Source organism: Sander lucioperca, chromosome 7 (genome assembly GCF_008315115.2).
Source record: "Sander lucioperca isolate FBNREF2018 chromosome 7, SLUC_FBN_1.2, whole genome shotgun sequence".
Lineage (NCBI taxonomy): Eukaryota > Metazoa > Chordata > Actinopteri > Perciformes > Percidae > Sander > Sander lucioperca.
The window spans coordinates 21858785-21883784 of NC_050179.1; the positions used below are offsets into that span (position 1 = coordinate 21858785).

A 25000-nucleotide genomic window follows, 5' to 3' on the forward strand; every position below is an offset into this window, starting at 1 on the left:
ATCGCTCTAGCCGTTCTCGGTTTAGCGGGTACGGTAAACGTTTCTATGGTAACAGCGAGTTGGACCAATCAGAGACGTTGCTGTTACGCTTAGGATAGTGGGTAGTGTAGTTTTTCTCCGTAAGATCACAGATAAAACACGTTTTTCTTAAAACAAGGTTGATTTCATACAGACTTCTAGCTTCTACAACCACATAGACATTATGGGATGGTTTAGACATTATGGGATGATTCAGACATGTCTTTTTTTTATCAATTATTGACTAATTTATTATTTGGTCAACGAACATACTTTCCATTATATGTTTAATATATTTTGAATTGCCAGCTTCCTTCGCATAGGCTAAATTAAATTAAAGTATTTCTACCGTAAATCGGTGCATAAAAGTGTATCAGAATGAAGGAAATTAAGTCTTTGACGCTCAAAATTTCCCTAAGGGAGGACACCCAGACGCCCCACTTTAATATGTCAGTTCTGGTCCATAGGCCAACAGTATACACCACTGGCTGCAGCGCGTGGCCAGGTACTTTGGCGAGTGTTCAGCCTTTATATATCGGTCCTAGCCTTCTTCCTGTAGTCTGTCAGGAGCCCCCAGAGCCCGAGACGTAGCAGTACCAACCCACAGATGGCTTAATATGACAGTATACGGAAAACACATCATGATGGACCACATAAAGGCCAAAATCACTTCTGTCTTTGGGTCTATTATAAAAATGGACTCTACCAAGAAGGTAGGCTACCACATTTTTACATTACTAACATAACATCATTAAAAACATAATTTGGCGCATACCTACATATAATATGCAAAATTTAAAATCAAGCAAAAATATAGGGGACTGTGAGCGGAAAGAGCATTTTGATTGGTAGGAAATGGAGATGAGGTCTCTTTTGATTGGCAAATAATGGAAGGGAGTTTTGGGTTTGATTGGTAAGAAATGAAGATGAAAAAGTGGACGAATAAGGTATGTGTGTATTTTGTCTGCGAAAGAAAATTAGCAGAGGATGGTTTCGATCCATCGACCTCTGGGTTATGGGCCCAGCACGCTTCCGCTGCGCCACTCTGCTGGACGGAGAGAAAATGCTCACAGAGAAGCATTTAAACCTCTATCTTTATCCGTGATGTGTTTACGAGTGTGTGGTCACGTTGTTTAATGCAGATATATTAGACGCATGTTTTTTTCATTTGTATTGTTAGTTTTCTATTTTAGATGCCACGGTGTTGTGTCAAAGACTGTTGTCACGGCGATCCGTGGTTTCCCCCTACCTACCTACACATGAGCCAGACCTGATCCAGAACCATAACTATGGATACATACACACAATAACAAGTCTTTCTCCCCTTTTTTAAAGAGTTTTTGGAAAATGTATTCGACGTGTTCGTCACATTTTTCAAGGTTTTAATGAACAACTTTTTCGATTTTTTTCGAGTATTTTTTAGCAATATTTTCGGAGTTTTTGTCGCCTATTTCGAGTTTGTTTTGTACAATATTTTCCACGTTTTTGTCACCTTTTTTAAAGTATTTTTTTGGCATTTTTTGTTGCCTTTTTCAAGGTTTTTTGGACAATTCTTTCGACTTTTTTTCGCCTTTTTTTGAGTATTTTTTTAGCAATATTTTCGGAGTTTTTGTCACCTTTTTAAAGCATTTTTTTTGTTGGCATATTGGCATATGGATATTATGGGCACTCCGCATATTAACAAGAGGGAAACACGGGGGTACAGACTTGGAGAACACCGGGTGGTACTGGCTGGGTAGCTGTATCAAGGTTGAGTCCTTAACGCAGCGACACGAGGTCGAATCCAGCACAGGGCACTTTGCTGCATGTCATCCTCTCTTTAACTCAGTTTTTAACGTGAAATTATATTTAAACTTTAAAATGACTGACACACGAGAAAGCCGTCCTGATTCTAAATGTCTACAATGTTTGCTTTTCACACCATTTATGCATGTAAATAGTGGCTTAGTATCAAAGGGCACCATCAAACGTATGTATAAAGGCTTTAGGTGACCCTACAATATGTAGGAGTCTCTGTCTCTCTCGTTTAACATTGGTTTTTAGTATTTTTAAGGTAGTTTTTACCGAGAGGGTTTTTATTATGGGAGCTGCCTACAAGAAGGCACAAAAAGAAAAATGGCAGCTCCTGAACTACCTTTCAGGTGAAGCCAAAATGGCGATTTATATAAGCAGGAAGAACAGGGTGGAGAACAGAGAGGGGCAGGAGACCAGGACAGTCTGGCTCTGTAACATCAGAACAGAGAGGGACAGGAGACCAGGACAGTCTGGCTCTGTAACATCAGAACAGAGAGGGGCAGGAGACCAGGACAGTCTGGCTCTGTAACATCAGAACAGAGAGGGACAGGAGACCAGGACAGTCTGGCTCTGTAACATCAGAACAGAGAGGGACAGGAGACCAGGACAGTCTGGCTCTGTAACATCAGGGCCAGACTCTGGTTAGATTTTAGGTTTTATAAACACACTGGAGACATTGATGCTTTAACAGCGTTGGTGTTTTAATGACATTGTTTGTTCTGTTGTTGATGACGAGCTGGTTTTTATCAGATGATATTCTTTTAAAATCAAATACTGAGATTTTAATGCATTAGCACTTTATTTCTTTGTGAACATGCACAAATGATAAATATGTAAATAAAGTGTTTTTGTAAAAATCTAAAAAAGATCTCTCTCTCTCCCCCCCCCTCGGGTCAAATTTGACCCATTTTCAAAGTTTCTATTTCAGCAATTTTAGTTTCTTTTTAACCAAATTGTCCAAAAAATAACGTGGTTGTTTCCATACAACGCTCTTCACAAGTGAAATAAAAAAAATCAGTTCACTACTTTTATTCAATTTAATAACATTTAACAAAAAATAAAATAAAATAAAGTAAAATGAAAAAATTGAGAAAAATGTCTAAAAAAACAACACAAATGTTGGGAGAAAAAAGACAAAAATCTTAAAAAAAAAAAAAAAAAAAAAAAACAAACGTAGAAATTGAGGGACAAAAATGTCAAAAAACGTGTCGACAAAGACGACCAAAACGTTGAAAAAAAAAGTTGTAATTTTAAATTTTGACCCAGAAAAACCAAACGTTGACGAGAGACAAGAGTTAGAAAAAATGGTTTGAAGACCCCTTTGCTTCAGGGACAGACGAGACCACCACGCTGCTTTTCACAATTTATTAACAAAATGATAAAATAAATAAATACAAATTGATCAAATGCTCCTAATATCAACTCCTCCCCCATGTTCCCTACAGTATTTTCCTAAAACACTGCATACAAAGAATTCATCACAGAAGAGGCTCAATACAGAGAGGTAAGAATCCAGAAACCAGACCAGTCACAATGTCAGGCCAACAGAAGACACATCTGGAACACAAGTCAAAAAAATAAACACATTCCTTTCCAAAATCATTATGAAAAAATACAAACAATTATACAAATATTCAGATTGTGTAAGTACCAATTTACACATTATTCAGCACGCCAGGTGAACTTTTTCTGTATTTATAATCGCTACAATGCATCTCACCAAATGGAAGATTTAAAAAAAGACTTCTTGTATATTTTTTTTTTTTCCTCTTTTTTTTTTGCACTCAACACACACACACACACACACCCCCCCCACCCGCCCCCCCCACATGGAATCAGCTGTGGATGAGGTAAGAAGCTTCAGGTGTACAGTTGGATCCGGACAGGATGGGATGGCGTTTTAACGGGATGATGTCATGTAATCGACAGAATACTAAGAAGGCCACAATCATGACTTCGCTTTTAAAAAACTAAATAACTGGAGTCGGAGCGAACTACTTTTACAAGATGTGATGCACCGAATCCAGAATTGGGCTTCAGATTGGGCTGAATATTGGGCTTTTTGACGGGGGTTGCACTACGCTGGTCACCGTAATGACGGCGCCGTTGATTACAGGAAGGTGTTTACGTAGGTGGAGCGTTCAATGCAGCAGGCTGTGAGAAAGTGGAAATGGAACTGGTGAGCAGAAAAAGTGTAGTTTGGCAGTACTTTCAGTCAAAAGAAGGACATTCAAGTCCAGCTACATGTTCAATCTGCAACGCTGATTAGTCTGGTGGTGGCGAGGACCCTAAACTATACACAACATCACCGCTGTTACAACATCTGGTATCAAACATCTGGAAGAATACGAGTTGTGCATGAAGGAATCTACAGACAGCAGCCAGAATGCAGCAACTTCAGGTACGGCAAAGGAAGGACAGTCACTGTTTACTTCATTAATGAGTTTACTGTGTTCATGGACTGAGGATGGGACGAGGATTCAGCAGAATCTCAACCAGGGGAGTCAGGATTCAGCCAAGACCCCAAAAATCTGGATTCAGTGCATCCCTACACAGAAATGGAAACTGGAAAATGAACTTTTTTGTCCTTTTAAAATGCATAAAAGACTTTCTCTAAAAACACAAAGTGAAAAGCTCTCAGCTGCCGACAGAATGACCTTCTTCCAGCTTTGTGAAGCAGAAAATTAATTCCCAAACAGAGATTATGGATGCAACGATGCATCGGGAATCGGTGGGACATGGATATGAATGTGTAAAAGATGACAAAAAGGAACGTGGATGCAGTTTTTTTAAACGTCCTGGGTTGATAATCTACTTTAGATTTCACTTGCTTGACTTCACTGTCGCTCCGTCTTCTTAGTTTATTCATCTGAAGAGATGAGTTTCTATTTATTTAGTTATTCTGAACATAAATTACTGGTTCTGTGTCACTGTTGGTTAGAGGACACATCTGTTGTTCTGCACAGTTTATAGAAATAAAGTAAGATTTGTCTGCGGCTCATTCTGTCAGTGAAAAGATCCTGAGAAAATCGTATCGGGAACTTAAAATCCTGACCCGTTATAGCGCATCGTTACATCCCTAAAATGAAATGCATCGACGCCGTTAAAAAGGCTTCTGAACAGAAACAGAAATGCAGTGCGTTCTTTGGATAAATTCACGTTGAGACTGAATAGAAACCGAGCGCTCCCCTCAAACATTCAGCGTGGTGCGTCAGCCAAATTAAATCTAAACTAAAAAGGAGCCAAAAACAGGAAGTCAGGAAGAAATGTTTGCGTTCCTTAACGTGGATGTAACCGCGAGAATGTTTCAGAGAAAACTAAAAAGGTGACTTGAGTTTCACATAAAAACGTAACAACAAAAACACAAATGCATATTTAAAACGGTTTGACAAATCTTGTATAAAATCTTGCATAAGAAGGCATGCGTCCACTAAAAACCGGAGTGGAAAAGATGTTTCTAACGGTGTCTCAGTCTGCTCTCTACGTCCGGTCGCAGAGTTACGTTTGTTGGCTCCGAGCGCACGCCGGCCGCCGGGTTCAGGGCTGGGTTTCACGAATCTGTAACCTGACTCCAGATGGATTGCTTCCCATTTGCTCGGCGTATCCATCTGGGAACTTTCCGTTGGAGAACATTTGGGAAGGGGTGAAAATCCTGGTTAGCTGATTGGATAAACCATCTGTCTATCACCACCTATGTTGGTGATAGACGGGCCAAATCAACCAATCAGATCAACGATATATCAAACTCTTGCTGAAACCAGTCAGGAGAAGAGCAACAACATCTTTTCCTCTGAGAAAAGCCTCCAGTGCCGTTTTTTGCTCTTCTTTCAATGAAGGAATACTTTCTAATTCGGATAAAACTTGCGCGATAGCTACGCTCATCTCATCCGTGGAAGCCGCCACGTTGTTTAGACTGAACAGTCGCTTCTGGTTGCGTCACACCTAAACCCGCCTCAAAACCAACGCTGATTGGTCGGTCGTTTGGCGAACGGCTCCAAATTTTCTCTGTCTGCCAGACTGATCTGCGAGTGGAAAACTGGAGCTCGCCAGATCAGGACGCTCTCACGAGGCTAACGAATCTGATCCGATTCACAAGTTCCCCGATTCAATTTGATTTCCGATTTGATACGATTGGATGTAACTTTGGGCTCAACATCGGGGTGGGGGGGGGGGGGGGGGGGTGAGATCTCAAACTATCTGGGGGGTCCCGGGACACGTCTGCATGGATTGAGAAAAGAGACAAAAACTTCGAAAAAACCCTCCAGAATAGCGACATAAATGTCCAAAAAGACCTCGACAAAAAGCAAGAAAAACATTGAAAACAAAAACGTCCAAAAAAAAAAAAAACGTCCAACAAAGTTCGGAAAAAGCCCCCCGGTAGGTTTTTAAGGTTTCGCCACCGATTTCCTAAATCGCTTTGAATCCGATTCACAACTATTAAGAAAAGGGACAAAAACATCAAAAAATTTTTTAGAAAAAAAAGTCCAGAAAGGCGACAAAAAGGTCGGACAAAAGTGCAAAAACACTCGAAAAAGCCCAAAAAAAACATTGAAAAACGCCCAGAAAAGATTATTTGGGGGGGGGGGGGAAGGGGGGGGCGATGATATTTGGGATATTTCAGTTACAATCCCAGTTTATCTCGGATATTAAAGAGAGATTCTCAGGGAACGAACGCTGTGAATTGTAAATCGATTCCGATCTTGTTTTTCTTCACATTGCGAAGACTTTCTGAAACTTAGAAATCTGATTAATTTAGGATTAAGGTTAGAATTACGATTCATTCTCTTTGCAACGCGGATATCTGCACGAAACTTTGTGAAAATCCATCCAATCGTTGTCGAGATATTTCACTGTAAAAAAAGTGAAGTCTCAGCTGGAGGATTTATTCTCCAGCAAACATGAATGTCTTTTATGGTAGCCTCCATCCATAGTTATGGTTAGGGAAAACTTCGGAAAAAATATTGCTAAAAAATACTCGAAAAAAGTGTCCAATAATACCTAATGGCTTTAAAAATGGAGCCTCTTAAAAGATCCATTTCAGGGATTTATGAATCGGTATCGGATCGAAATGAAGATGGATTTGAATCAGAAAATGTTTTTTGTTTTTAAACCCAGCCCTATGGATTTGGCAGACGTATCCGTACGAAACTTAAGAAAAACCAACAGCACAGATTGAACGATGAGCGAGTTAAAAGGAAAAGAGTCCGGACTAAAACACGCCTCCAGGAACCAGATTCATGACTAAAGATTCAACACGCTGACAGATCACGTTTCTTACACTCCGATAATATATATAATAGGAATAATAATAAGAATAATACTGGTCGAACTAAAAGTGCATCGCAAAACAAATGGCCGTCACGTCTCAGCATCAACAATCCATCTTTCCTGGAAAAGGAGGAAGAATTAGGACTCAAAAAAGAAACCATCCATGCACTAAAAGGTTGGTTACAAAAAGTGATAAAGGCCTTTAATTAATTGGGCAAGAAAGTAAAATATATCACTTTTTATAACCAATCTGGAGTGCCTGGATATGGTTTTTGTTATGACTGTTTTCAGCCATATTCCCTGCTCCTTTCCGTGTTCGTTACTCTCTTCCATGAGCCATTTTTCTTTCCTCCTTGGCGAGCCAGCCAGATTTTTTTTTTTCTTTTTTTTTTTTTTTTTTAAACTACCTCTGACGTTTTGCTTTTCACCAGCGTCTGCACGGCTTATTTTTTTCTTCTTAAATGTAAAAAGGTTTAAAATCACATAAAAAAAAAAAGGAAAAAATAAAACATTTTAGGCAACTCCTAGAACAACAAAACACATAAAAAAACCGGCGTAATATGAAATGTAGTTTCCACTTGCATCGACTGGCAGCCTGAGGTGAAGGGACCGGGTCTCGGCGGGTTCGGGTTCGGGTTGGGGAGATTCTACAAGTCACAGTGCAAGTCAAGAGACAAAATCGTATCTGCTGTTTGAAGAAAGAAAGGCACTCGAGGTACCTACTGTACAGAGGGAGAGGTCCCGTTTATCTGCAACTAAATGTTCGGGCTCGTTTCGATAAAAAGAAAAACCTGTCGAGTGAAGACATGACTGCTCTGCTTTATCCCGGGAGTGAAGCCAACAAACACACAAACACACACACACACACACACACACACACACACACACACAATGAATGGGATTCCAGAAAGGAAATTGGGGGGACATGTTTGTGTTATGATTGCATTCCTGGCCGGTCTTTTTCTTTCCAAACTCTCCATCAGAGATTACATTTATCAAGACAACACTGTGGCTGAACACGCTGGAAATATTTGGAGATTTTTCTCTCGTTACTTCTTCTAAAATCTTCTGAATGAAGGCAGTTTGTACAGCTGATGGCAGACAACATTAGGTGTTTGTGTCAGATATGATTCAGTTACAAAGAGTTTGTATGATATGAACAGAAAGACACTGCTAACAGCTCGTTTTAGAGTCGCCCAACAGCGCTTTCACCCCCGCAACCGTGTGCACATTTACTCAGCTTTTTCTTGTTTTAGAGTTTCAAACCGTTCCACGAGTCCACAGCCGTGCTAGCAGCTCTGTTCAGCTCAGCTAAAATGCTAACGGTAGCATGTTCGGCAGGTATAACGTTCACCGTGTTCACCAATTATTATCGGCAGACCCGGACAGAATCTTACAGTTTATAGCTGTGATCCAGAATGAAAATCTGCAGTATTTAGAGGACTTTTCCTGCTTTGGGTAGATTCTAAGTTTTATTTTAATCTGTTAAATATTTGCTTGAAAATCTGCGGAAAGTTGTGCATCTGATTAACAGTAAACTAAACTCCAGCTGAGTCTGATATGTGTCTTTAGTTCTGCAGGAATTTAGTGATAAAGCAAAGTGTTGGACACTTAATTAAAATATTGACCTGATAAAAAAGTCTGCAGATCGTGGCCGGGTTGGCTCAGTGGGTAGAGCAGGCGCACATATACTTTGAGGCTTATGCCTCGGACTCAGAGGTCCAGGGTTCGAGTCAGACCTGTGACGATTTCCTGCATGTCTTCCCCTCTCTCACTCCCCTTTCTCACTTAGCTGTCCTATCGATTAAAGGCAGAAAAGCCCAAAATAAATAAAATAAAAAGCCCGCAGATCTCACAAGTTAATATGATTCTTCCTCTGGATGACGATGAATGTTTGGGCCAAATTGTGAGCGTGCGCTTACCAACAACAATTAGGATTTATCCTCATGGCATCGCGCATATCCGTACTAAGTTTAATGAAAATCCATCCAATCGTTGTCGAGATATTTCACTGAGGATCACAAAAGTTAATACAATTCTTCCTCTGGAGACGATGAATATCTGAGACTAGAATAGCGTGCCAACTGGTGGATGTTGAGCTATTCTGCGGAAAAAATGAATCAACGCAAATTATTAGGATTTATCGCAGATATCCGTATTAAATTTCATGAAAATCCTTCCAATCGTTGTTGCGATATTTCACTGTATAAAAGTAAAGTTGGTCACCAAAGTGAGGGGGATTTTATCCTCTGGCGAACATGAATGTCTGAACTGAATTTTATCAAAATCCATCCAATACTTGTTGTGATATTTCAGTCTGGATCAAAGTGGTGAACCAACCGACTGACCGCTAGCATAGCTACAAATACCTCATTTATAAAACAGATAACACAAAATAAAAGTATTTCGACATAATTGTCCGTTTGAAGAGTTGCACCTTGAACACCTTCAACCTTTTTGGGGGGGGGGGGGTGAATGTGTTTTTGGACGACTAAAAATGTAAGCAAAAGCACTCCAATATTGCACAAAAAAAACAAAAGAAAAGAACCAAAAACAAAAACAAGCACAAACCAGAGGCCCCGTGAAGAAACAGACCAGGGTTTTGTTAATGCCCCGAACCCAACAAGAAGCCAGAAGTCATGATCAGTTCACCGGACAAAGACAGACGACCCCCAACGGACCGACAGCCACCAAGCCAACCAACAACAGCGTCACATTTCAGCCCAGACATGCTCCCCAAAGGAAAGAGATGCGCTAGTCTAACCGCCCAACGACTCCACTTAAAGTCACACAGACACAGAGGGTTTTGGATTTCCTCCTAGAAAAATATTGGCAATGTGGGGATAAGTCACATCACAACAAAGAGATGCATACTCTGTTTAATTCCATATTAACATACAAAAAGCTCTTCAGCACTTCTTTGTAATGCAGCAAGCTTGTGCTTTAATCTCAGGATTTGTGGTCTTGTCCTTTTTTTATTTTAGAGATCCGTCTGAAGACGCGACAACAAATCCCTCCGTTCAAAGGACAAAAAAATAGTTCCTTTCGTGTTATGGTTTTAATAAGCTCTCCTGTCGTCTAAATCTGGGGACTTCCAATGGTCTGAAACGGTCGCATCGTTATCTTACAAACGCCAATGATTTGATCTTTCAATACAGTAAGCGGACTCGTCCCTGCTGAATTTGGAGACAACATCATTTTGGCAGTTCAGGATTCAACAGAAATGTACATAATGTTTTTTTTTTTCCAAAGATCACCACTTCTAAAAAGAAGACTCCTTCTTTTTGTGTTGATAATGCCAGTCCAGCAGGTTTCAGGAACAGAAAGCACTTATTCTGAAGACTAGGAAGACCTGAATATCTTTTCCTATAAAAAAGAAACACAGCCCAGATATAGTTTGTGTGTGTGTGTGTGTGTGTGTGTGTGTGTGTGTGTGTACGTGTGTGTGTGTGTGTGTATGTGTGTCTGTGTTTGTGTTGACATTGCAATATTGCAATTTCACATTTAGTGCTCACAGTTGACACACTTGACTCACGAATGAAAAACTCAATCACTACACTTGACCGACACCACTTAAAACATCTGTTAGGCTACGGCGCCTGTTCTACCTCGTCCTCCGTACGCACTGAACGCCACGCTCAGCGTCTTTCTGGGGGGGGGGGGGGGGGGGGTTTACGGGGATGATTTGGTTGGTTGTTTGGGGACTGGGAGAGACTTTAGGTAATTGGGGTACAACGTAGTGTTGGGTTCAAACGTTACACTAACGTTAGGGTTGTTTTACATTAGGGTTGAGTTTAACGTTAGGGTCGGGCTCAAACGTTACGGTCGGGCTCAAACGTTACGGTCGGGCTCAAACGTTACGGTCGGGCTCAAACGTTACGGTCGGGCTCAAACGTTACGGTCGGGCTCAAACGTTACGGTCGGGCTCAAACGTTACGGTCGGGCTCAAACGTTACGGTCGGGCTCAAACGTTACGGTCGGGCTCAAACGTTACGGTCGGGCTCAAACGTTACGGTTAGACTCAAACGTTACGGTCGGGCTCAAACGTTACGGTTAGGCTCAAACGTTACGGTCGGGCTCAAACGTTACGGTCGGGCTTAAAGTGTTAGGGTTGAGTTTAAGGTTAGGGTTGGGGAAGGTACGTTCGTGGTTCAGTCACCGGTGAAGGCTTTTGGTCGACGTTTTGTTGTTGATTGGACACAGATTTTTTGTTCGTGAACTGATTTGGAAGTTAGGGACGTTAGTTTAAAGGTGTGGAAAACGTAAGGAGCAGGCGTGGATGAAAAAAACGATACAGCACAGTATTGAGTTATTTTCCGTGGAAATACGAACGCCCAGTATCGATCTTTTATTATATAAATTGCACATTAGATAACCCTAACCTAGATCATTTCGATACATTTTCACATAAAATTGAAATTGAGAGCCCTAGTTTATATGTAACGTAGTATGAGCTAGTTAGTTTGAAGCGTACTGCATCTTTTTTGGGGGGTTTCAGAGGGACGTCACATTGGATAGGAAAGGTTTGGGGAGGTTGGGGATCGGGAAGAGTAGGGGTTAAGGATGGGACCTATAAGTAAAGTTTAGGGTTGCTGATGTATTGTTTGGATTCTAACGATTGTGACAGCCCTAGTTCATACGTAACGTAGTATGAGCTACTGCTGCCCTTTTTGGGGGGTTTCAGAGGGACGTCACATTGGATTGTTGCTGGACTGGATAGGACAGATTGGGGGAGGTAGAGATCAGGAAGAATAGGGGTTAAAGACAAGACTTACTGGTTAATGTTTAGGGTTGAGGAGATCAGGGAAAGTTGCAGAAGACGAAGGTTGTTCACATTTAGTTTGTTGGGACGAGGGGAAGAACAGGCTTTCTTTTCATACTCACATAATCACAACACTGTTTTTTAGACCAGTAACCCCCGACAGATGTTTGTTCTCCGTTTGAAAACCATCACCCCTCCCAACCGAGAGAACGCAGGAGCCACTGAACAGGCACACACTGGTGTGATAATGAACTAAATCTCCCTTCGAGCATTCCCACCACTGACGTCTATCACTAATTGGCATGCCGACACTGGAACGACAGCGTACCTGCACCCCTGCCGCTCTGGGTTTGGGGGGGTCGCCGTGTTTCCAGAGCCGGGGGCTGGATATCTAACCATTGACACAGTCTGACGATACAATGCAAACAAACAACATTTATACAGATTGGCAACTTCAGGGCACCGTGCGGTGCAAGCAAAAGTCTGTTTTTTTTATATATATGTTTGAATTCCCGCAATTTTTAGAGCCAAAGCGTTACTTTTTATTGTCCAAACTGCTGACGAGAGCTGGCAAACAATGCTGGGAGGGTTCTGAGGTTTTGCGGTTGTTGTTGTTGTTGCTGCTGCTGCTGCCGTCACGGTCGGTGATCTCGTCCTGTTTCTGATCCACCGCCGTCTCTGGATGGTTGACGGCAGCCATCTTGTTCTCAGAGTTGGTGTTGCCGTTGTTGGTGCAGGCTCCCGCGGGGCTGCGATCAGCAGCGCAAGCTGGCTCAGCCGTACCGTTGGTCGTAGCGACACTCGCGGCCGCTGAGGGAGCAGGAATGTCAACCAGCGGAGCCGCCTCAGTCTCGGGTTTGGACACTACCTCGTCGCCCCCTCCCCCCGCCACGTCCCCGGGCCCCGCCTTCCCCTCCGCCCCGACACCGGGGCTGGGGTCTGCCGTCAGGACGCCGATGTCTTCTAGGACAGCCTGGCTGTCTGCGTCTCCACTTCCTGCTGTCTGGTTGTTCCCTGCGGCGTCGTGCTCTTGTTGTTTCTCGTTTCCGTCAGCGTTGCTGCTGCTATTTGTCGCGGAGCTCCCAGCTGCCACTTTCTCCACAGAGTTGGCTTCTGGTGCAGCTTTTTCAGAGACGACTGCAGCTTTTTCAGAGACTACTGCGGCTTTTTCAGAAGCTACTGCAGCTTCGGATGCAACTGCAGCTTTTTCAGAGGCGTCTGCTGCTTCAGATGCGCCGTCCTGGACTCTGTCCTGGGTGCTGACACTGTCCTGGGCGCTGACACTGTCCTGGGCGCTGACACTGTCCTGGGTGCTGACAGTGTCCTGGGCGCTGACATTGTCCTGGGCGCTGACATTGTCCTGGGAGCTGACGTCCTTACCGTCTGTCTCTGCCACAGCCTGGTTGAAACTGAAGGCTTGGATGAGGCGAATCAGGTGTTTGACTTTCTCCAGGGAGAGATGCATGTCTTTCTGGCGAGCCAGGATGCTGTTTTTGGTCTCCATGCATTTCTAATGAAAGAGGAAGGAGAAGAAGAAGAACAATAACAACAACAGGGTCAGATCTGACACTGAGATGCTGATATAAAAGACGTAGCTCCTATTTAAAACTACCCTCAAAACTTATTTGTTTAGAATGGCTTTTAATACATAGCAGAGCTGTGACATTTCCCTTATTCCTGCTTTTATGTTTTACCGTTTTCTGATTTTACTGTACGTTATGTTATATTGTTGTTACTTCATGTGAAGTACTTTGTTTACCTGCTGGTTGCTGTAAATGCCCTGACACACCAACCCGACGGCCGACCGTCGACAGAAAAGCCAGTCGGACTGATCAGTCGGCTCCCCGAGGTCCAAAAAGTGTCTCAGAACACACTGAAGTGACGCCGACTTGAGCGTACGTTCTGCGCATGCGCGAGACGTAATACGTCTCCATAACAGCAGGCGGCGCTCATCTGGATTGTCGCCCAAAAAATGAAAACCGGCAGCTGATTGGACGAACGCGTCACGTGGGTTTGGTTTCTCCCCGACCATAATGGCGGCTCGTTCAGAATCCGATCTCATATTGGACTAAAATAGTTCACCGAAACGTGTTTCTGAAAACATTTGAAGAGAGAAATAGGCCGTGCAGCTGCTGAATCTGTCTTCATTTCAGATCAACAAAGGTCAGTTTAAAAGATCTTCATCAGATTTTGAGCGGCTCTAGTCACGCTCATCCCGCTCCCCGTTTCCTGGTTAGCTCTCCACCAATCAGATGGGTCAATGAGTCCGACTGCCCGCCCTCCGACCCAGCATGTCAGGTCGGCCAAAATGAAGGCCGACGGCTCCTCCAACGGACGACGGCACAGAACACAGCGAACAGACTCGAGTCACCGACCTCGCCAGACTGTCAGACGGCCGATTATCAGCTCGGTGTGTCACGGCCATAAAGCGCTCTATAAATAAATGTTGATTAATTGGTTGATTGATTGAAATATAACACAAGATTCCCTATATTGGAATTATGACAGACACAGCTGTGGACAAACCAGACTACTAAACAACAATACAGAGTTAAATTTGGGCAAAAAAGTTTTGAACAACAATGTTTTCAAACTAACATTAATTGTAGGAAAGTTTTTTTCAGGTTATATATTATTGTATTGTCCCAGAGGAGAGAAGAAACTAGAAAATATGAGTGTGGTTGTTGTTTTTGGATACAGTTCTAAAGCCTCTTTCCGACCAAGTAGTTACAGGAACGTAGTTATAGGAAAAGTCCACTTCTAAACAGTTCTACTAACTACTCTCCCCCAAAACTGTTTTTGCCATTTGCATTCACACTGGCCAAGTGGCCATAGGAACTGACCTTTTGTTTTTCAATCCCTCCAGAAAAACATGATTATGTGATCTCATAATTCAATGCATAATCAGCCAAAGTCTGCATATTTATGCGGGGGGGCCGCATTTTTTCAAATACGCCGCACTTTCGCTGCATAAATTGCAGATTTCCGCGCAAAATATGCGGGGCTTGCATGATTTCATAATCCCCGCAATTTCATTGCATAAAAATCCTGCATATTCCATCGCATTTTTTAAGAAAACGTGACGCATAATCAAGGATTTTTGCCCGCAACAATCACATTATTATAATCACAGCCATCTAACCACCACTACGTGGGAAAGGGAAAAGACCCTTCCCTGAAGTAGGAGCTGAAAGAGTTATGGCAGCTACACACCGGACCGATAATTGTAAACTATTTTAGTACAATATGAGATCGTATTCTGAACGAGACGCCATTAATGGCCAGTGCAAAAATCCAAAATCCGGAACCAGGTATTGTCAGGTAGGTATATGTAAGGAGATAACATAGACACAGGCTAATTATTGATCACTAAAATGATAGTTAACATTAGTAATTAAACTTAAACAGCTAATGGAAGTCCAAACTGCCTGAGAGCTTCTCCTGTACTATACGGTAATTCCTCTACTATGAGACAGTAAGTCTCGTGGTTATGACCCAATCGTTAGCCTATTTTTATAAAAACGTCTGCTACGGAGCCATAACGTGAGCTACAAGGTAATGGAGCCTTTTATACATTGTCGTGTTTCTTTAGAAATAAACAATGGACAAATAGAGTCTTTAAACTCTTCAGATGTAAAGTTATTCTCTGTCAAAGTGACGTCAAAATGAATGGCAGTCAATGGGATGCTAACGGGAGGTGATGGCTTGGTAGCAGCAAAATGGCTCCATAGGAGCTACGGGTTGTGGACGCTGGCTTACCCCCTTGGTTTCAAGGCACTTTTTGGACCAACTCGGGGAGACTGATCAGTCCAACTGCCTTTTCTGCCGACGGTCGGCCGTCTGGTTGGTGTGTGACGGCCTTAACAGGAACTGTGGCCAGAGGAACTTAATAATTCTGATCTAGGAACTGCAAAAATCCCTCCGGTCAGAAAGTGTGTTTTTCGGTTCTCAACTCTAGTTTTGGTGCGGCCGAGCGGCGTGTTTGTGTTTCTCACCGTTATGGAGTTGCTGAGCTGTTTGACTCTCTGCTCCAGCTGCTCTCGCTCCAGCTTCAGTTCACAGCTCCATTTCATCAGCTTCTGTTTCTCCTCTTCTTTAGCTGCAGCACAGAAACACAAAACTCAACCGTTAAATCTCCCGTGCAGCCGTCTGCAGTCGCTCCACGTAGGGATGTCCCGATCGGAGCGGGAAGCATCGGATTGGAGCCGATTATGGGTGGCCTTTAACTGATCGGGGAATCGTAGTCATCCGATCGTTTGTGTCATTAAGTTGGGCGGTGATGGCCTATGCCTTTGGTGTGGGAGACCAGGGTTCGATTCCCACTGCGATACATCAACCAGTGTGTCCCTGAGCAAGACACTTAACCCCTAGTTGCTCCAGAGGCGTGCGACCTCTGACATATATAGCAATTGTAAGTTGCTTTGGATAAAAGCATCAGCTATATGACATGTAATGTAATGTAAATTCTACACCAGGGTTTCTCAAAGTCCGGACCAAAGTCCCCATCCAGACCGAACGACAAGACAATCCGGACCTGAGCCATTTAAGGACAAATTCGGCGCAAAATGAACCTAGGGGTTAAACCTAAGGGTGGTGATGGCGCAGTGGATATGACACATGCCTTTGGTACGGGAGACCTGGGTTCGAATCCCACTGTGATACACCAACCAATGTGTACCTGAGCAAGACACTTAACCAGGTGTGAGACCTCTGACATATATAGCAATTGTAAGTCGCTTTGGATAAAAGCGTCAGCTAAATGACATGTAATGGAGAATTCTGGTCAATTTCAACCCGTAGCTCTGTTGTGTGTAAACGTAAATTGGTAAAACCAATTGGTGCTGCCTACACCGTGTTATCCTCCTGCTAGAGTTAGCACCCAACAGGCTTAAACAGGGCAAGTTTTAAACCTGTTTTTAGCCTCTTAACATGCTCGAAATGTCATTCCAAGTGCCTCCCCATGAGCAGTGATTCCTTCTGAGGGAACACAGTGAGTCTGACTGGAATATTGGATTGTATGAGTTCGACAATCGACTAGTGTGGACTTGACCGGAAAACAGGAAGTAAACAGAGGTATGTGCACTGGCTGGATTAACACAACTTTTATGCCTTTCTGTCACATCTACTGCAGTCAGATTCACTGTGTTCACTCAGAAGGAATCACTGCACATGGGGAGGCTCTTGTAATGACATTTCGAGCATGTTTAGAGGCTAAAAACATGTTTAAACCTTGCCCTGTTTAAGCCTGTTGGGTGCTAACTCTAGCAGGAAGATAACACGGTGTAGGCAGCACCGATTGGTTTAGTTTTTCTTGCTACTCAGAGCACTCCACATTTACACACAACAGAGCTACGTGTTGAAATTGACCGGAATTCTCCTTTAATAACATGTGTGTACCGAGTCGAACGTTCTCTGGTCTAAATCTCTATTTTTATACCACTGAAAAGGCTCAAAATATCACCACACTTCCACGGTAGCATAATGAGGGTCCCTACACGTTATCCGAAGCATTGAGAACTTTGTAAGTGTACAGACAGTTTATTAAAAAGATAGATTATAAAGACAGTAGCGTTCATGTTTAGCGTCCGCATGTAAACACGAACGCTACCGTCTTTCTACTATCTTTTTAATAAACTGTCTGTACACTTACAAAGTTCTCAGTGCTTCGGTTAATGTGTAGGGACCCTCATTATACTACCGTGGAAGTGTGGTGATATTTTGAGCCTTTTTAGTGGTACAAAATAGAGATTTACCCTCTGCCCCGAAAGCTAGCGTTAGCAGCTAATCAGCAGTTCGCGCTAGCTTGTTTGAAGCTAGAGACACAATAGATTAGCATGAAAACATGTCCCAGAGAACGGTCGACTCAGTACACATCTGTTATTAACCCCTAGGGTCATTTTGCGCCGGCATTGTCCTTTAACTCCATGTTATGAATATAACTGTATGAAGTGAAACGTTTTCTACATTCAGATACATTTAATACTGATCAATACACTGTTAGTGAAGCTGAATATACAGGTTGTGGGGGGACACTTAGGCTCCATCTCCAGCGCTACTTTTTGTTTTTTAAGTGGAACGCCAGAGCAGGGGGAATGAGAGGGGGGAACACCAGAGCAGGGGGAATGAGAGGGGGGAACACCAGAGCTGGGGGAATGAGAGGGGGGAACACCAGAGCTGGGGGAATGAGAGGGGGGAACACCAGAGCAGGGGGAATGAGAGGGGGGAACGTAGCAGAAGACATTGCTTTTTAAACTTAAACGTAGCAGTGTAAATGCACCCTAATTAACTTGTTAATCGAAGGTGCCATAACGCCGTTATGGATCGTTCCGGCCCGCTTTAACTCCTGAAGCATCGGATTGGGACTCAGTTTCGGCACATATGACCAATCGATCGATCGACTGGTTCCAAGCGGATGTTTTGGAGAAAAACAAACAATCTGAAAGGTCACCTTCTTTGTAAGCGATGTAGGAATGAACGATAGCCAGCGTGCCGGGCCAGGGAATGGCTTCTTCTTTCTTCAGGATCTGCAGAGAGAAGCTCGCAGTTGTCACAGAGGCAGAGACTTGGAAATAAAAAAAAGATTTAAAGGGGAGGTGGGAGACAAATGTAGCCAAATGTCACCCTGTGGTGACGCTGAGACAGGGGTACAAGCAAATGGAGTGGATGGATGTGAGATGCCAATCTTTTAACAATGAGTGGGACAGAAGCACAAAAAAAACGGCATCATGTTTACGCTTACAAAGGATTGAACAGTCCCAAAAGATCAGGACACAGTGTGGCAGAAGGCCGTCACGTACAGCTACTGACTCTGATTGGCCCTTTCTCTTCCCCTCCCCCTGACTCAGGATCAGTCGCGGCTGCTGTGATTACCTGATCTTGACATTTTGGACAGATCCACATGCCTTTAGGAATGGTTTTCAGGGGTGGATCCAGGCAGTCCAGGTGAAAAACACGAGAACACGTGTCGCACATGAGCAACTGGCCACTGCGTCTGCACACAGTGCAGAAATCCTCATGGATGTCTCCCTGTGAGGAAGAATTGGACCAATCAGTGTTTGCCCCGCCCAGCTGAGCCCCGCCCACCATCCGTGGAGAGGCAGGGGGAGGCACCGTGATCGGTTTGGGTTTAGTTTACACTTGGCCTTGTTTAATATCTAATGGACATGGTGTGTTTAGTTACTGAGCCCACAGAAAAGTTACTAGACACCTGCGAGTTAGAATGTGTTTTTAGTAGGAGTTATTAAAGTATAATTTTGTTTTTTATTTTTCCAACCTGGACTCTATTTTCCTGTTTTTGTGTGTTACGTGCATCCACTAAAAGTTCTTGTTTTTGCCGCTGACAGACTCAGATTATTATTCTAAGTGTCTGACAACATTATGGGATGGATCCCTACAGAGATAGACCTTTTAGTTAAAGAGTAAGATCCTTTTAGTTTAACATGAAACAGCCCTGAAATCACCATCACCAAACCCACCAGACTCCATGTAAATAATCAGGACTTTTAGCGTGTATAGAGCCAGCATATCTCCACCAGACTCCATGTAAATAATCAGGACTTTTATCATCGTAAAACACACTTCATTCAAAATTGACAGAAACTAAATCAAACTATCAAAAGCCGTCTTGGTTCATCTTTCCACTGTTCCAACAATCACCACTCTGGTTTGGTTGAAATAAAACCTTAATTCACCCATTTACATATGGAAATATGCTGGCTCTATACACGCTAAAAGTCCTGATTATTTACATAGAGCCTGGTGGAAATGTGCTGGCTCTATACACACTAAAAGTCCTGATTATTTACATGGAGTCTGGTGGAAATATGCTGGCTCTATACACGCTAAAAGTCCTGATTATTTACATGGAGTCTGGTGGAAATGTGCTGGCTCTATACACACTAAAAGTCCTGATTATTTACATGGAGTCTGGTGGAAATATGCTGGCTCTATACACACTAAAAGTCCTGATTATTTACATGGAGTCTGGTGGAAATATGCTGGCTCTATACACGCTAAAAGTCCTGATTATTTACATGGAGTCTGGTGGAAATATGCTGGCTCTATACACGCTAAAAGTCCTGATTATTTACATGGAGTCTGGTGGAAATATGCTGGCTCTATACACACTAAAAGTCCTGATTATTTACATGGAGTCTGGTGTAGTTTGGTGATGGTGATTTTGGGGCTGTTTCATGTTAAACTAAAAGGATCTTACTCTTTAACTTAAAGGTCTATCTCTGTAGGGATCCATCCCATAATGTTGTCAGACACTTAGAATAATAATCTGAGTCTGTCAGCAGCAACAACAGAACTTTTAGTGGACGCTAACTGAATACTGGACTAAAGTCAAAGATTGTTGTTCCCATCAGTCACTTACACACAAAAACATGGGAAAATAGAGTCCAGGTTGATTTAAAAACAAAGTTACCTTTAATGGATGCTCTGGGCTACAGGACACTGTTCACTTTGTAAGACTGAAAGTAAAAATCAAGTGATGACTGATGATTATCAAATGGAGACAAACTAATGAAGTGTGTGTGAAGGTCTCGGGGTGTAAAATGACAGAGCTACCAGGCCAATAGAGAGGCGGAGTCCCCTTCCTGTGGACCGCCATGGGGCCTTAATTCGGGAAAAATGTGTCCGGTAGTGAACGGAGAGAGACTACTTATTATTTGATCCCGTTTGACTTGAGCCATGAATTACATGTATGATGTTCGTCAGTTAAAAAGATAATTTATCAAGTGGAGAAAGTCTCAGTTTGTTGTTAAACTGTTGAAGTATCAGACTGTGAAAATGTGTCGTTAGATTTATTTTAAGCAAAAAAGTCAGAATATTTGGAGAAAATAAGTCGGAATATTTCGAGAAAACAAAGTTGAATAAATATTTAACATTTTTGCTCAAGATATTCAAAAACTTTTGCTCAAAATACTAATGACGAGTCTTTCTAATGACGCATTTTCACAGTCTGATACTTTTAAAATGACGAAAATCATCTGTGTAATTCATGGCTCAATTCAAACAGGAAACAAATATTCCGACTTTTTCGCTCCAAATATTCCGACTTTTTCGACTCCAAATATTCCGACTTTTTCGCTCCAAATATTCCGACTTTTTCGCTCCAAATATTCCGACTTTTTGACTCCAAATATTCAGACTTTTTGACTCCAAATATTCCGACTTTTTGACTCCAAATATTCCGACTTTTTGACTCCAAATATTCCGACTTTTTGACTCCAAATATTCCGACTTTTTGACTCCAAATATTCCGACTTTTTCGCTCCAAATATTCCGACTTTTTGACTCCAAATATTCAGACTTTTTGACTCCAAATATTCAGACTTTTTCGCTCCAAATATTCCGACTTTTTGACTCCAAATATTCCGACTTTTTGACTCCAAATATTCCGACTTTGTCGCTCCAAATATTCCGACTTTTTGACTCCAAATATTCCGACTTTGTCGCTCCAAATATTCCGACTTTGTCGCTCCAAATATTCCGACTTTTTGACTCCAAATATTCAGACTTTGTCGCTCCAAATATTCCGACTTTGTCGCTCCAAATATTCCGACTTTGTCACTCCAAATATTCCGACTTTTTGACTCCAAATATTCCAACTTTTTCGCTCCAAATATTCCGACTTTTTCGCTCCAAATATTCCGACTTTTTCGCTCCAAATATTCCGACTTTTTGACTCCAAATATTCCGACTTTTTCGCTCCAAATATTCAGACTTTTTGACTCCAAATATTCCGACTTTGTCGCTCCAAATATTCCGACTTTTTTGCTCCAAATATTCCGACTTTGTCGCTCCAAATATTTCGACTTTTTAGCTCAAAATATTTCGACTTTTTAGCTCAAAATATTTCGACTTTTTAGCTCAAAATATTTCGACTTTTTAGATCAAAATAAATCTAATGACACATTTTCACAGTCTGATACTTCAACAGTTTAACAACAAACTGAGACTTTCTCCACTTGATAAATTATCTTTTAAACTGCCGAACATCATACATGTAATTCATGGCTCAAGTCAAACGGGATCCAAACATAACTAGTCTCTCCCCGTTCACTACCGGACACTTCGTCCCCGCGTTAAGGTCCCGTGGCGGTCTGCGGGGGGAAGGGGGCGGGACTCTGCCTCCCTATAAGGATTGTGTGTGACGGGATTGGTCCGTCTCCCCGTCTTATCGTTACTTACATCCCCAGAGCTGGGGCTGGGCAGGGGGAGGGGGCGGACGGGGCTGGAGGGGGAGGTCGGGGTGAGGCTGCCCAGCTCCGGGACGCTGCTGTATTTGGGTGGGCGACCTGGGTGAAATGAGACAGACGACAAAAGACGGAAAACAAAAGCACAAAAACAAAAGAAAAGAAAAGATGGAGAAGGGGGGAAGAAAGCAAAAAACAAACAGTCTGTATGACATACCTTGGAAAGGGAGTCTTCGTTGGCTAGCGTGAGACGGCGGAGCGGGAAAAGGGAGGAAGAGGAAGTCAGAAGCACAGACAGCAGTGTTAGTGCAGAGAGCTGAAGCTAACGGCGGACACGATAGGCGGAAAAACCGCTCGCCGTTGATTTTCAAATCTCTGATGCATTTTTACTTTTCTGAGTTGGTTCGTGAGAAAGTAGAAATCAGGCAGGAGATTTAGGCTACATTTACACCGCTACGTTTTGGTTTTAAAAAGGAATATATTCTGCTACATTTCCCGCTCTCATTCCCCCTGCTCTGGCGTTCCCCCCTCTCATTCCCCCTGCTCTGGCGCTCCCCCCTCTCATTCCCCCTGCTCTGGTGTTTCCCCCTCTCATTCCCCCTGCTCTGGCGCTCATTCCCCCTGCTCTGGTGTTTCCCCCTCTCATTCCCCCTGCTCTGGCGTTCCCCCCTCTCATTCCCCCTGCTCTGGCGTTCCACCCTCTCATTCCCCCTGCTCTGGCGTTCCCCCCTCTCATTCCCCCTGCTCTGGCGTTCCCCCCTCTCATTCCCCCTGCTCTGGCGTTCCACCCTCTCATTCCCCCTGCTCTGGCGTTCCCCCCTCTCATTCCCCCTGCTCTGGTGTGTCCGAGCCCCTAAACCAGAGACCTTTGGCAACACCGACACTGACGCCAACGTTTCTCCTCCTGATTGGGTCTTACCGGTCACGACGTCTCGTTCTCTGAGACTTAAAGCTACTAACGTTACCATGGTAACTACCAGCAGTGGGCGGAGTCTCCACGCTGCCTCCTGTTTATGTCCAGGATACCAGGATGTTGATGAGATATGAGGTTTTGGGCGTGTTAGTTTAAACAGAGATTAGTTCTTCTACTGGAAATAAAATCACTCGGTGCACCGAGATCACTTTGGGCTCAAAACTCAAACGCTTAAAGGTGCTCTAAGAGATGTCGGGTGACGTCACTTCTTGTTGACGTTCGAAGTATTTTCAAACAAAATGGAGGCTAGCTCGCTCCTCCCTCCTCCTCATCCTGTCCGTGCTTCCGCGCACTAACCCCCAACCCCAAAATCCTTCTTGTCGGTTATTGGCTGAAACGCTGCAACACTGTTTGTTATGTTTGGTGGTGCAGTTTGTTGTTGTTGCCGTTTGTGGACCCTGGGCTGTCTACAGAGACCACGTTTTTTTACAGTGTGTTCAGGGGACAGGCAGCTAGCAGATAGTGAGGAGATGTTTGCTGTATGTGACAAAAAATATTGTAGCCTAAAAAACGCGTGACATTGCTCAGAGCACCTTTAAAAACCAAAACGTAGCGGTGGAGATGTAGCCGTAAACCTGAGTGAAGCAACAGGAAACAGGAAGCAGGAAGAGGGAAGACTTGTTTACAGCGTGTTATTAGCACCGAGTCAGATATTAGTCTCTATTCTACTGAACTTCTGCTTTCTAAAACAACTTAAACATCAAATATTCTTCGATAAAAAGACCGACTATTTTGATTAAAGTTATAAAAGTTAAAATGTATAAAATCAAAAAAAGTTTAATTTATTTAAAAATTCAAAACAAGTTCTGCAGCCCTTTTTTTGTCCGTTAAAAATAGCCAGAATATTCTGAGTGAAAAGATTAAATATTTTAGAAAACAGAAAATTTCAGAAAAAAAAGTTAAAGTTTTTTTTTTTTTTTTTTTTTAATATAATTTTTGGAGAATTTTGTATTTTTTCTGTCTACCAGGTCTCGGACCAGTAGACGTGTATTTCATACGCACCTCTCTTCCGGGTCCCCTGGTGCAGAGGGCTGTTCAGGTAACTCACTGCGCTCTTTTTCCTCTGAAACAACAACAAGTGGAGAAAAACACAGACGTGTAAATGTTAAAACCATAGGTGCTTTCCGACCGGATAGTACTTGTACTTTTTAGAGGAAAAGTACACTTCTAAGCAGTTCTAAGAACTACTCTCCCCCAAAATCTTTTTTCCATTTGCATTCCCACTGGCCAAGTGGCCATAGGGACTGGTAGGAGGGGTAAGGGAGTGACGCAAGCACGGCAACGGTCTTTATAGCATCGTCAACGGCGAAATAAAAGCCTCTTATTTACGAGAGCGGTCTGAGAGACCTCCAGCTCACAGCGAGGTGTGTGTGTGTGTGTGTGTGTGTGGGGTCTGAGAGACCTCCAGCTCACAGCGAGGTGTGTGTGTGTGTGTGTGTGTGTGGGGTCTGAGAGACCTCCAGCTCACAACGAGGTGTCTGAGCATGACTGGTCCAGTGACGAGCTAGAGGCCGGAGCAGGCGCCTGCTGGCTGTCGCCTCAATCATTCTCTCTCAACTCCGAAAACTTTGAAGCAAATTGTCAATTCAGCATCAATTTACGCAAGACTGCCTATATTCGAAATCTAAACAGTTAATTTCTCGCCTAAAACGTTGTCAGAAGTTAATTTAATGATGAATAAGATGGTGAAAATTGTTAAAATGTCCTGTTGTTGGTTAGTCTGCAAGTTCCGAGTTGGCAGTGGGCGGGACTTATAAGTTCGACCAATCAAGTACACCTAGGAAAAGGGAAAAGACCCTGCTCTGAAGTAGGAGCTAAAAAAGTACGCTACTGAGGCCAGAGGAACTTCTCCCCAATCCCCACATTTTTCCTGTTGGAACACGACGAATAAAGTGTTCTAGGAACGTTTAGTTCTAAGAACTACAAAAATCCCTCCGGTCAGAAAGCCCCTCATGACACACTTGATCGGCACATGCAGCATTT

The 25000-nt window shown here is 43.0% G+C and overlaps 1 protein-coding gene across 4 annotated transcripts in view; it reads right to left on the bottom strand.

Annotated features, from left to right (window-relative positions):
• Positions 1-10903: 10903 nt before the first annotated feature.
• Positions 10904-25000, bottom strand: part of phf21ab (PHD finger protein 21Ab) — a 51643-nt gene continuing 37546 nt past the window's right edge. For 3 of the 4 annotated variants that reach the window (XM_036003481.1, XM_036003482.1, XM_036003483.1), the window contains 6 exons: positions 24020-24080; positions 22040-22146; positions 18713-18868; positions 18291-18366; positions 15838-15941; positions 10904-13352 (listed from right to left, as the gene is read on the bottom strand). In XM_036003481.1, coding sequence (XP_035859374.1) covers positions 12378-13352; positions 15838-15941; positions 18291-18366; positions 18713-18868; positions 22040-22146; positions 24020-24080 — 1479 coding nt within the window. In that variant the 3' untranslated portion in view covers positions 10904-12377. Of the gene's footprint in view, positions 13353-15837; positions 15942-18290; positions 18367-18712; positions 18869-22039; positions 22147-22261; positions 22285-24019; positions 24081-25000 lie in introns of all 4 variants that reach the window. The other variant, XM_036003484.1, reaches the window with a different exon arrangement.